The sequence below is a fragment of the Strigops habroptila genome, chromosome 5, assembly GCF_004027225.2.
Source record: "Strigops habroptila isolate Jane chromosome 5, bStrHab1.2.pri, whole genome shotgun sequence".
Lineage (NCBI taxonomy): Eukaryota > Metazoa > Chordata > Aves > Psittaciformes > Psittacidae > Strigops > Strigops habroptila.
The window spans coordinates 53,751,757-53,764,459 of NC_044281.2; the positions used below are offsets into that span (position 1 = coordinate 53,751,757).

A 12,703-nucleotide genomic window follows, 5' to 3' on the forward strand; every position below is an offset into this window, starting at 1 on the left:
ACAGAACAGGTTTCACCCTGGAGTTGTCTGGGTTGCGATATTTCTGGCATCTGTCCCTAGCAGCTACCAGGGCTTTGGTACATTCAGCATCACAACTGAGAGTCAGGAAGTAGCACTATTAGCAAAAGAGATGTTCTGCCATCTATTGATTCTTAGGCAGTGAGAGGGAAGAGAAGGAGAAATACCTGATTCAGAAATGGAGGAGTATGGGATTGCAAGATTTAAAAGAAGCACTGTAATACACAAACAAAAAGATCTGTCATTGCTCATGGGAAAATTGAGTGTGATGAAAAAAGACATCAGTTTCCTTCTTTGTCTCTCTAATAGATGTCCCACATGGCGTTTACCTGGCTACTGAAGCCACAATTTTCATAGGCAGGTGTTGAGTCTTACACCCTCTGAATGCTGTTGATGACATTAGGGAGCAGGTTTGCAGACTGCCTCAGCACACACAAATTGGTTGGAACCATTCTTCAAAAATACAAAGCACAAAAGAAAAAAGTTTTCCTGAAAAATCCAACACAAAATTTCACAAGCTGTATATTTGGAATTGGTGGTAGGGTAGGGCCTAAAACTTTTGGCTTTTGGATTTCTGTACTTTGGTCTAGCATGAGTAAATTTATGTCAGGTAGCTTGTTATTGCTTCACTACAGTAGAACTAACAATGTCCACAAAATTGTCTTATTGCAAACGACAGATAACTGCTAATCTGGAATTCAAATGCTACTCTGAAACCGTTGAGCTATGTACATGTTTTGAATTTTATGAAAAATAGAAAATACAGTCACCTAAAGAGAAATTTGGGGTTTGTGGGGGTGTTTTTTGTTTATTTGTTTGTTTGTCCCATCAGCTGCTCCTCCTCAGATTACTCAGTTCCCAGAAGATAGAAAAGTCCGTGCGGGTGAATCAGTGGAATTGTTTGCCAAGGTGGTAGGAACAGCACCAATAACTTGCACCTGGATGAAATTCCGTAAGCAGGTAAATTGTTTTCTGGCCTGTTTTAACAATCAATCATTGAAAAAGGAGAGCTGGAAAGGACCAACAACCCATCTTGTCCATCTCCCTTCCCCAGGAACCAGCAAGGTCCATGTCATTCTTGCCAGGGGTTTTCTGCACCTCTGCTGAAAACATTCCAGTGATGAGGTTTCACAACCTCCATTAACAACCTATTTCAGTGCTTAAGTATCCATAATGTTAGAATGGTTTTCCTAATGCCAAACGCAAATCTTTCTTGCTACAGTTTAAACCCGCTGCTATTTGTCCCCTCTTAGGAACGGCTCCTCCTTTGAGAAAAGCCTTAGACCACATAATTAAAGGATAGATGATGTGAAAGATGATAGAGGTATCTGAAAAGTATCTGTCACATGTAAGATTTCTCTCCTTGAAAAACAACCTTTTCTTCATTGATGTTTGGTCTAAAGTTATGTCAGAGGGGCAAAATGCCATATAAGAAGCTCGAATTTAATGTCTTACAACACAAATGTCACCATGCAAGGCACAACAATTATGTAGCTGTGGGTGCCCTCACCCCCTAGGTTTAGAATTCCTTCTAATTTTAGGAATTAATAATTCAAGGAATTAGTTTTCTTGAACTATGTTATATGTGTCTGTAAGGGCAGTTTCTAAGGAGAGTTGCTTTAGTGAATAATAAAACCACTTTAAATCAAATAACCCAATATGCAAGCACAAACTAGAAGTTTAAGTGCCATGTTAGGATAGAGTAAATATAAATATGTACTGTAGCTGCTATTCTATTTCATTCTGAACTCATCATGCACTCTATACAACATAAATAAAAACATCTCCTCCTACAAGTTTAGACTCTAAATCCAGATGTGTCAGCATTTAATTGAAAGAATTCAAAACAGTTTGCTAGTGGAAAGGGTATTCCAGAGTCCATCTTTGTTAACCCCAAATAACCTCTTACTTTAGGAGAAAGAGTGATTTTTCGTGAACACCCATATTTTCTTAAAATTCTTTAGTTTCGAGACTGGAGTTAGAAAGTGGCCTACTCATTTCTACAAAAATCAGTCTCAGAAGCTTCAGTGACATGCAGTGCCTATTTTGCTGAGCTCTGTAGTAACGTGGGTAAAAATAAACCCCTCAAAAGTGAGTTTCTGGTTTACGCAGAATTCTGAGAGCATTGTTGAATAAAACAATCCTATTTACATAGATTTCAAGGCCATTTTTATATACAAAATCTATGTGATAACAGAAACCAGTACCTCATAATACCCATATCAGATCCACAGTCTGTGATTCTACACCTTTTTTTCCTTTGTAAAATGTTATTTTTACTATCTTTACACTTTCTTCTTTAGTTATTCATTATGAGACAACATAAAGGTTTGCATTAAATGACAATTTTTAAATGGTTCATTATTGCAGGTGAATCAGATAGAAAAGAAAAAACTTCAGGAGGGTTAATAAACACTGTAGGAGGACAAGTGAGAACAGCAGTCTTTCATTTATTAAATTAAATGCGGAGCCAGTTACTATGTACTGTGCTGCACCATTATTTTGCTTTCTTTTTCACTTATACTCTACCACATATAGTTTTATTCTTGGATTTTTCTCTTCTATAAATGTGGTTGATTTTAACTTTGTTCCATTCCCAGTCCTAAAAATTAAAATTACTCAAGTGTTCTTACAATTCCTGGGGCTCATTTGTAGTTGTTATTTGAGCAGATCCATTAAGTGGTGAGTTGTGATTTCAGCCCTGCCACTGTATTCTGCAGCATGTGAGGGACTCGTCCTTTGCTTGTTCCTTCCTCACATTCCCTTAAGTTCAAAAGAACCACCGGCTCCTCTCACAGGTATATTCTGGACAAATATCTTCTGCTTGAGAAAGAGAATGTTGCAAAGTTGTGACCCATACTGTTGACCATGATGACAGTCTAGTGGAGGGATGCTGGAACTGTGCTCAGCTAAAAAGGGGAAAGACTTTGAAAAATCTCTTTGTTAATTGAGCAACAAAGTCCATTGTTTAACACTGCCAATTGTCAGAACTTGCTAACTATGACCAGTGATTTTCTTTTGGGAACACAGGGATCCAAATTCCTGTTCCCCACAACCATTGCAAGACACTGACTACCCTTCCAGGGCTTTCTCTGCGTAACGCGGATCTAGCTCTACTAGACTGTTTTGTTTTTTTTGTTACTATCACCCTTTGACTAATTCTAATAAAGCAAAACATTAAGCCAGTGTAGAATCTCAGAAGAATAAAGTAAGCGGCAGGGGGAAACAATTTTCAGTATAATTTAAACTGTAATCCTACATAATCTCATTTGCTAACTTTCTATTTGGGCTACTATAGGAGCATCTTTCTCAAGTTACTTTTGGGCATATAGCAATGCATGTGCTCTATCTCGGTTGAGGAGAAAGCAGGGAAAGTCCTGCTCTTAGCCCTATAATTTCTTATTCTCTGAATCTATGAGACAAGATAAGGCAAACAGCCTTCATTTTTAACGAAATTCTGGCAATGAGTTGGAAGAGTCACTTATCTAAGAAGGAAGTGGTGGGAGGAATAAGGGTATTGACATTATATTGTCTGTTTCATAAGAACACAGTGTACAGCTTCTGTAATTGCAGTGTAGCATTACCAGGTTGTTCAATAATCTATCATGTCTCAAGCTAATACTGATTAAAATCTAAGTCTCCTTAGCCATTTATGCTGTGATAGCTCTGTTTTAATTAAAAACTAGTTCTTAATATGCCTATGGTGTTCAGCTGAGATTTTGATTTTTGCATCTCCAGAAAATAAAAATGCTTTAGGAGAGCTAAATTTGCTCTTTGTATGTCTCTCTGCACAGCTGTAGCATTACAGCTCCATTTCAGGCAATATCATTTTCACTTGTTCAAACCCAAGAAACTGTTAACCTGATTCATGTGGAACTACAGAATAAGGCTGGTTAAGACAAGAGGATTAAAGTCACAGCTACAGAACATTTGCACATTAGGCCTCTAAAGGGGAATGGCAAATGAATTAGGGTATTTAGAGCTAAACCCTTGTTCTGCTGTGGTCTCTGTAGATAGGTGAGAACAAACTTTTTTCTTTTGCCAATTACACAGTTTGCCCTTTCAGCCTGCCAAAGAGGAGTTAGAAAGTGAAACTCCCTTAGTGGAGTCCCAAGGAGCCAGTACTCCCTGTTGCCTTTGCAGGAATGGAGCCATTATAATGTTCCATTGCATTTTTTTATGTTTTGTGTTCATTTCACTCTTTACCAGCTGCACATATTCACTGCTGTAATAGATTTATCTGCAGATAACAGTATAATAACCTTGTATTGTAATTTGAGCTCTTCCAGATATGAAGAAATTTGTCCCATAAAATCTTTTTTTTCTTTTGAATTTGCCAGATTGAAGAAAATGAATATATTAAAATTGAGAATGCTGAAAACACCAGCAAGCTAACAATATCATCAACAAAGCAGGAACACTGTGGATGTTACACCCTAGTTGTAGAGAACAAACTTGGCAGCAGACAAGCTCAAGTCAACCTTACAGTTGTTGGTGAGTCCATAATAATGTTTTAGATACATACTTATTCTTCAGACATCACTCTACATTTGCTTTATATATGATGATATGCAAAAAATTAAATAAAATAATCAGATAAGTAAAGAAGACTGAAATTAAAAATTAATACTTTAAAAAATATCTGGACTGGACATGGTAATAAGGACTATAAGCAAGTTCAGTAGGGCTATACTGTGCTTTATTTTGAAAAAATATTAATTACAGATGGAGGAACAAAATAACTCAGACTTTAAAAGAAAGAAAAAAGAAAAAAAACCAGCTAATGTCTCATTTGGGGTTTTTTTGTTAGATAGGACTTCTTTTTCCCATTTACTCTTTGCAGCATCCAGGTGTTTGCTAGACTGCAGATTTTAAAACTGTTAGTTCAGGAAGGATTGAGGTGGTTTCTGTAAGACTGTAAATTTGAAAACATCCTGTTGCTTGAGGGAGGGAGATTTTATCCTTTTAATTGAAATTCCTACCATTGTCTACTGTTTTATAGTGACAGAAAACAGTGAATAAAGGCACTCTGTTTTAAATATGGAGCCCTTTGTGTATGGGCTTTTGCACAAATGTATTTCAAAGCTTCAAACAGCCTTGTCAGATGACACATTCAGGCCACCAAGTTTGTTGTAGCAGGCTATGGACAGCTGCAGATAGTTGTAGACTGGTAGACAGTTGCAGTAAGTTTGCAGATAAAACTGCAGCCTAGATCTAGACCTGCTAGCTTGAGTATCAGACAAAGTCTTGAGCTGTGACATCTAGCTCTGAAAGGGATAATGAACCCACCTTGGTGTGGATACACAGCAAATGGTTTCCAGGGAAATCTAGGGAAGCTCACAAGCAAAGGGAGTGATTTGGTTAAAACATTAGTCTGCTGGATGGGTCTATTTTTAGGCTGTTATCTGCAGCCTGCAGAGGGTATTGACACAAGGCAAGGGAAGGCAGAACTTGCCCAAGCATTTGGATGAATTCTATTTCAACCAGCAAAGATACATCTTAATCACACACTCAAAATTGCATTGGCTCTGCTGTCCTAACAGATAAGTGGGCTAGTGAGCAAGTAAATAAATTCAGGAATAAGGCCAAAGATGAAAATCTGACTCCAATGAAATCAATGGCAAAATACCATTAACCCCAGTTAGACTGGAAATTCATTCCAGCAATCCAGAGAATAACTTATAAAGTTTAATGAGTAGAATCACAATTTCAAGTACAATAAACACTGCTAAAGAGTGCATATCCCTCAGTTGCATACTGCTGTACATATTATTGAGAGAGGCCTCCTCATTATTTAAAGAAATTTCTTCATCTAACCTGTGGCTTTTGCTGCGGTTAAAAGATAGCTGAGTGAACATGTATAAATATCAAAGAGATTACAGCGATGTGCCAGAAATTCAAGAATAGAAGAAAACAGAATAAGTATTTTTCGTGATGCATAGATAAATTTTACTATCCCTTCCAACAGTGATTGTGCAGGTCCGAAGTATAGCTAGGTTAAAAATGAACACCATGAAAAATTGGTCCTTGAATAATCATCGTATACATTGTTTTGGGTACAGCTTTTGACTCCAAAGCCCCAACACTGCTGATTAGCAGCTACAAGAACGGCAGGAGATTAATCGCTCCTTACATTTCACTTTTTTCACTCTTTTCCTAGGCAACTGCTGCAGGCTGCTAACTGTAGCAGGTTGTTGGGCAAGATGGGGTTTTTTTAGGCTGAACTAGGCCAACAATTCCTATTATCTTGTCACTATGTGAGCCTTGACTCATTATTATATAAGTCACTGTTTTATATCCTTTGGAGTTAATTGGTTTGAAAGTCTTTGAATTCTATAACCTTATAAAGCTACATCTCAGCCTCCTGCTTTGCTCTTCCATAAGAAATGTGCCAGAGAACAGTGGGATTCCCAGAGATGCTTTTGGGAGAGTTGGGTGAAGAATCCTCACAATGTATTGGAGTTTGCCATGTGTTTTGGCTGGTGACAAGCTATCTGTTTCCAACTAAAATGAATAAATTCCCTCTTGTAAAATTGCCAAGATCTTCAGTGAGACATCTCGCTGATGTCAGCACTGCCAAATGCATGACAAAACCTCAAGATTCCTAGTTTACTACACGTGCATGTTAAGGCCAGGTTCTTCCATCTGGGTACTCAGAAATATGGGAAAAGGGAGAAAAATGCCTTCCTTCTAGGAAGTGGGTTAGAACTGCACTACTGAGGTACAAATCCTTCACCTTGTTTGCACTTTTAAAGGTGTTAGACATTTTTGAGAGTTGGAAGGTACTTTTCCCCGAAGCCTGCTCCAGTCAAAATAGGGAAGCTATGCTTCTCTGAATCTGCAAAATGTGAGTCTTCTTAGTCTACCAAAGCTCATCCTTAGTCCTAAATTCTCACCTGTCCATCCTCTCTGTTCCATCCAAAGTACTGGGAAGAAACTAGCACTCCTTGATCTGACCCCACATTCATAACAAGCATTTGCGGGGAAAGCCCTGGTGCTACAGATCAGCTCTGTTTGCCTCAGCTACTTATAATAAGGCTCTAAACCCTGTGTGAGCTGCCTCCCTGTAAGTTTACTGATAAAAGGCATCTATGCGTATGCTGTGTGCTCAAAACACTGCTGACTGACCACAGTCCACAACTAAGTCTTGAATGTATTGAGGGAAACTACAAATACAGAACATCTGCTTTCTGGAGGAGTGTGTTCGAGCTGACCTAGAGCTATGTTTCTCAAAGGGCTAGCTAATGGGGCTGTCTGTTCTGAATTTTAGCAAATCAAAAACATTTGTTAAAATATAAAATTAAATTAATATGGAAATAAAGAGGTATTTCTTTTATCGTTACCTTTTACAATCATGTGGATTGCAAAGTCTTCATGTTGATGTGCCAGCTTCTCATGTGAAAAACTCCAGTAAGGATTTCCCAAAATGAATTTGTACTGTAACACATGCCAGGGAGCAGGTTGCCCAGAAAAGTTGTGTAGTCTCCATCCTTGGAGGTATTCAGGTTCAGGCTGGATAAGCGTCTGAACAGTCTGGCATAATAGCTGATCCTGCTTTGGGCAGAAGGTCTGAGGACCTTCCTGAGGAAATTTAAGACCATCCATCTTGGTTTTAAAGTTTTGGTTGTCAAAGACCTTTCTTCATAAAAAAATTACATTATTGACTTAACCTCCAACCAGAGGACAAAGGACTGAGCTTATCTGCCAGGATTTAAATCAGAAATGATCCTGCTGTGATTTAAACCCTGAGTCTTAGACTGTAATCTATAGCTGGGGGAAAAAAGCTACCATGTGTTCCTTCGAATTTAGCTCCTAAATCTTACATTTAATTCATCACACTGTCAGACTTCAACTGCAAACTTAACTGAACTGAGCATGGATTCCGACAAAGAGTTTGTGTATGATATGATTTGATGCAGTTTGGGCCATGGGAAAAGATGCTTTTGAAGGAAACCCAACTTTATGCTAAGGATTTTTTTTTCTTTTGCAATTTTAATGAATATCAATGAAAAAAATGTCCAGTACACTCAGCCCCCAGTGTGAGCTGTTTGCAGTGCACACACTGGATACCCTGATGCAGACATAGTCAGGTTAGAGGAGACTTGTTAATTGATAGGCAGTGCAGCGTGGTGATGAATACACAGCACTGAGCCACAAGGACCAAGTCTCGAGTTTAACATTGATTTATTGTGTAACTTTGCCTGTACAAGCACTAATAATACTAGGAGACCTGCAGTAGAAGCGACATCCATGTTAAGCAATGTCTGCTTTTAAAGGATTGACAGATCCCAAAATGTCCATGTTGAGCTCTTCTCTATTGTGTTACAATCAGCTCTCTTAAATAAGCAATTTCATTAGCTGAGTGATCTCTCTAGGGAGATTTTGCAAGATGTTTCTGCTCCAAAACCAAAATGGCCTGATGTGAGACTGAGCTAACAGCAGACACTATGTCAGATTAAAGTGGACTTCTCTTGTCAAAGCTGTATTAAATGAGACAGTGATAAGCATAGTGTAAGATAGAACTGATTTAGGCAAGGTAGATCCTTCACTCTACAGTTATAGCAAGGAATATTCATTATTTTCATGCCATTTATTGGATGAATATGGGTAAATTTATCAAACTTACAGTTCTGAACATGTTAGCTATGTTACAGGATTAGCCCAATCTGGAACCACTTTTGAAAAAGGAACTTGGTTTTCATACTGGCTAAAGCTGGGTACTACGACAAAGATTCAAAAGAATAACAGCGTATTCAACAAGAATAATTTGGCACTAGAGAATTAGTCTGTTCTGCAGCTATGCCACAAGCTTCCTTCATGATTTTGGGCAAACTGCTTCATGTTTCCATGCCTAGTATACAGGGGGTTTCTGATAATCAATGTTTGTGAGTACTTTGGATACGACTGCTGCCTTTTACTTTTTTAAATAAAGGAGTAAAAACACATGTATCACCTACCTGGGGGCTTATTTTGATCCAGCTTGTTTGTTGTTTATAAGTCCTCTAGATTTGTATTGTTCCTGGTGTGGTATTGTATTAAAAAAAAAAAAAATTATGGTGATTAGTGAGCTGTGTGGTAGATACATGCAGAAGAATGACAGCGATGTCATTGTACCCTGAGAGGCCTAAAGATAATTGTTTTTATTACCCAAAGCATTTGTGCACATACTGTGTGCTGCATCCTCATGCACTATTGGAAAGTGATAAACCAAGTACTTAAAGACATATGTATAAGCACATTGCGTACATCAGCATGCAAGTCATAGAATATGAATTCACTAAGTAACACCTGCTCCTCTGCATGAGGTTACTCCTCCATATTTGAGTTAGGATAGAGAAGTTATTTTCTGTGAGGTAACTGTTACTTCTATGCCTTTAGCAGAATCTGTATGAGCAGAGACTTAACAAGCAAAAATGAGAAAATACAAGTTTAGCTTGAGAACAAGATCTGATCATCACTAACTCCAATGGTCACTGAATATAATGGTAGAATTATTCATTGTTTTTATGAAGTGCTTGCTCCTGGTTCAACAAGTAACGTATATACATGTTAGATTAGCACTAGTTCTTTGCCCTGAAACTGTTATAAGGAAATGTGGAAGCATAACCAACAGTTCACAGTGGCAATATCAGCATTTTTTGTGAGTGCCTGGGAAGTCTGGCTTAGTGCTAGGTGCTCAGACTGTGTGGATCCAGCGGTGGTCAGAAATCGTGTGTTCCCTCTCTGGAAAAGTAAGTGCAGACATCTGTGAAGCAGATAGCGAAGTGGAACAACCATAGACACTTCTGCAGAGAAAACTGCAGCTTGGAAATGCTAACATAAATGCTTCTGAAACTTCATCTTCTTCCAGGAAGCATCAGATTATATCTTGCAGTATCCATGTGATTCCCTGTTTACAGTTAGGGTCAAAAATGCAGTGAATCTTCTACGAATATGTGGGTGGACTCAGTCTCTAACCTTTAGCCTTCAAAATTCCTCTGGATTGCTGGAGTATTTTTACGGTTAAACGGCAACTAGACTGGTGGTTAAGGAAGAGACGTTGCTGTTGCTGCTGCTGCTGTAGCTCAACAGTGTTGTAATCTCCACGGTCAGTCTCCCTATTAATGCTCAGTGGCAAAACTCTGCAGCTGTATCTGAACTAAATATTCACAGAAAGATAACAATGTATAGAGGAAAAATGGCTTATGTTGCCCTATACATCAGTGCTGGTACACAGATATTACTCCTTGGAGGGCCATGTAGTTTTAATGCCATTTCTGTTACAAGAAATTCTGGTAGAACTCCCTCCTTAGTTATTTTTCCTGATACTTACCTTCACCTTTCCTCTGATGAAGAAAAGGAAATATCATGACAGTATTTTTTACAACAAAATTCCTGTATTTCACCTGTTAAATGCTATGAAAGGCTTAGTTATTAAGAACTGATTCATCATGACTCCTGCACACAAACATGGGGTTCCAAGGACCCAAACTCATCCCAGTGAAGACTTGGAATCTGTTGACAGTCTTGCTGGGGAAAGTCCTAAAATTTATCCTGCCTTTCAGCGGACAGGTATTGGAGCTCTAATTCAGTCAGTTATCAAACCAGATGCCTAACATGTAGCACATGAGTAATCCAAATAGCTTGTTGATTCAGGCACAGGAGCAGATGGTTTAGAAAAAGGGCTCCTGAGAATGCATTATGTATTTGTTTGTTCCATTAGGCCTGTGGCAGAAGAAGATGTTCTTGTGCTGAGGGCATTTGCGTGGGCGTGGTGAGCTCTGGTTTCGTTCCCAGCTCCAATCTCCTGCACGTCCTTGGGCAAGGTCATTTTACTTTTTTATGCCTCAGTTACCTCAAGTGGCAAAGTGGAAACAATGGCACCAAGTGGTGCTCTGGGCCTCCAGTATTTGTGAGCTACTGTATCTGCAGGAAAAGGGCTGTTTTTAAACAACCTAGTTTTATGTCAGAGTTGTCAGGAGGGGCGATATGGTGAGGAATCGCACTTCAAGGAGGCTAGCAGCAGTCTGCAGTGTGTATTACAGGGAAGGTGTGAATTTCAAACTCTGACCCCTTGATCTAACCAGCCTTGTCTTTGTGGTCCTCGACTGTGTTGGGGAGGTTGCTTCGTTAGCAGAAATTTGCTGTTCATTTTAACTTCTATGTTGTTTTGCAGCAAAATGCAACATAGAAGCTGCATATGTACTATAGTATCCTAAACCTATTGTACACTAACAGCCAGAAGAGTGTTAATGGTTGTTACGGGGTGTTTAGGGGTAATAATGTCAACTTTTAAGACCCCTCTCCCTTGAGAAAAAAGCTGCAGGGCATAGTTTTCCAAGCAAAGCAGAGAGGTCTGCCATGACCCCGAGCCCTGTCAGCAATAATGCCGACTTCAGTTATGACCTTTTATGGTTTTGCTTTTCTCCTGCTGATGAATTTCAAAGAAGGCTTTGCCAGTGCTGTCGGCATGGACAGTGTTCAACTGGCTTTTGCAGCGCATTAAATACCTTCTCTGGCGAAACAGCCTGTGGAATGGAATTAAATTGTTTCTTTCTGTCTGTTCTTTATCTGCCAGACAAATATCACGATAGCTAATAATAGTACTATACAGAAATGATAACTGGATTTAAAAAGAAACCAAACCAATTTTGAGAACAGATAAAGAAAACTACTTCAGAGACATTGCTCCAGTGCTGTCTCTGTTCATAAAAGAAAAACAGCTTTTTCCAAATGCTGTATTTGTGCTGTTCTCAGTTTTCAGAGGCTTTCAATTGGAACAAAATTGCTGCTGAAGAGCCCACCAGGGCCCTGCAAGCTCTGAATGTGCAGCAAGCCCAATTGCCTTGCTTTGGCTCAGCCTGACCCTCACATCAAGTAGCAGAACAATGTCCATTTCCCTGCACTCTGAGTTAGATAAGGAGATTGCTGCCTTTTTTGGTCTCGTGGAATGGTGCTTGTGTTCTGTGCACTCTGTAAACTGAGCAATGCAGAGAAGGCAGTGAGATCTGGATAGCACAGTTTTATATTATGTGGGTGTCCTGTACGAGCTGTGGGTTTGCCACCTATGCAGAAAAAGTCCCTTTCGTTATCAGGAAGAATTCTGGGTTACACACAACTGAAAAAAAAGACAGGGATCTCAAGTCAAATTTGCCTCATAAACAGCAATGATTTAAAGGCTGAGCATGCTTCTGCTTTATGTTTCTTGAGTGTACAAATACAAATTAATCAAAGATTACTCCAGGCTGTATATCAAAACCTGTTTACCAAAATATTTCTGAAAATTTGTCTGAGGAAGGAATGCAGCTGAATTCAATTTGGGAGTAAATAAGAAGTGCATGTTTCAATCCTGGTATGGTCTTAAGCGTGGTTTATACATTTCATTTGAGGCCAGCTCATGACCTTACCATTCGCCCTAAGGAACGCATGCCACAAAGAGTAAACTGGAATCTGACCTCTTTGGTCTGGGGTAGTGGTAATTTACATCTCTCTTTGTTGGGAAGTAGATTTTCTTAATCTGAGCCTAGTTTGCTGGAGCACAAAGGGAGGAAAGCAGTAGAGCACTCCTTCACATCACCTCCACTCTCCTCTTGCTCCTCTACGTATGGTGCATAGCACATAGAGGTTGCCACTGCTGTTTCCTTAGTGCCACAAGTGTCAGTGACTTTATGCAGTCTCTGTGCTGCTGTGTAGAACAGTCCCTGAG

At 39.1% G+C, this 12,703-nt stretch overlaps 1 protein-coding gene across 2 annotated transcripts in view; it reads left to right on the forward strand.

Annotated features, from left to right (window-relative positions):
• The window catches only part of MYLK (myosin light chain kinase), a 215,834-nt gene that overhangs the window by 167,059 nt on the left and 36,072 nt on the right, over positions 1-12,703 (forward strand). For both annotated transcript variants that reach the window (XM_030487009.1, XM_030487010.2), the window contains 2 exons: positions 851-978; positions 4,359-4,512. In XM_030487009.1, coding sequence (XP_030342869.1) covers positions 851-978; positions 4,359-4,512 — 282 coding nt within the window. The remainder of the gene's footprint in view (positions 1-850; positions 979-4,358; positions 4,513-12,703) is intronic.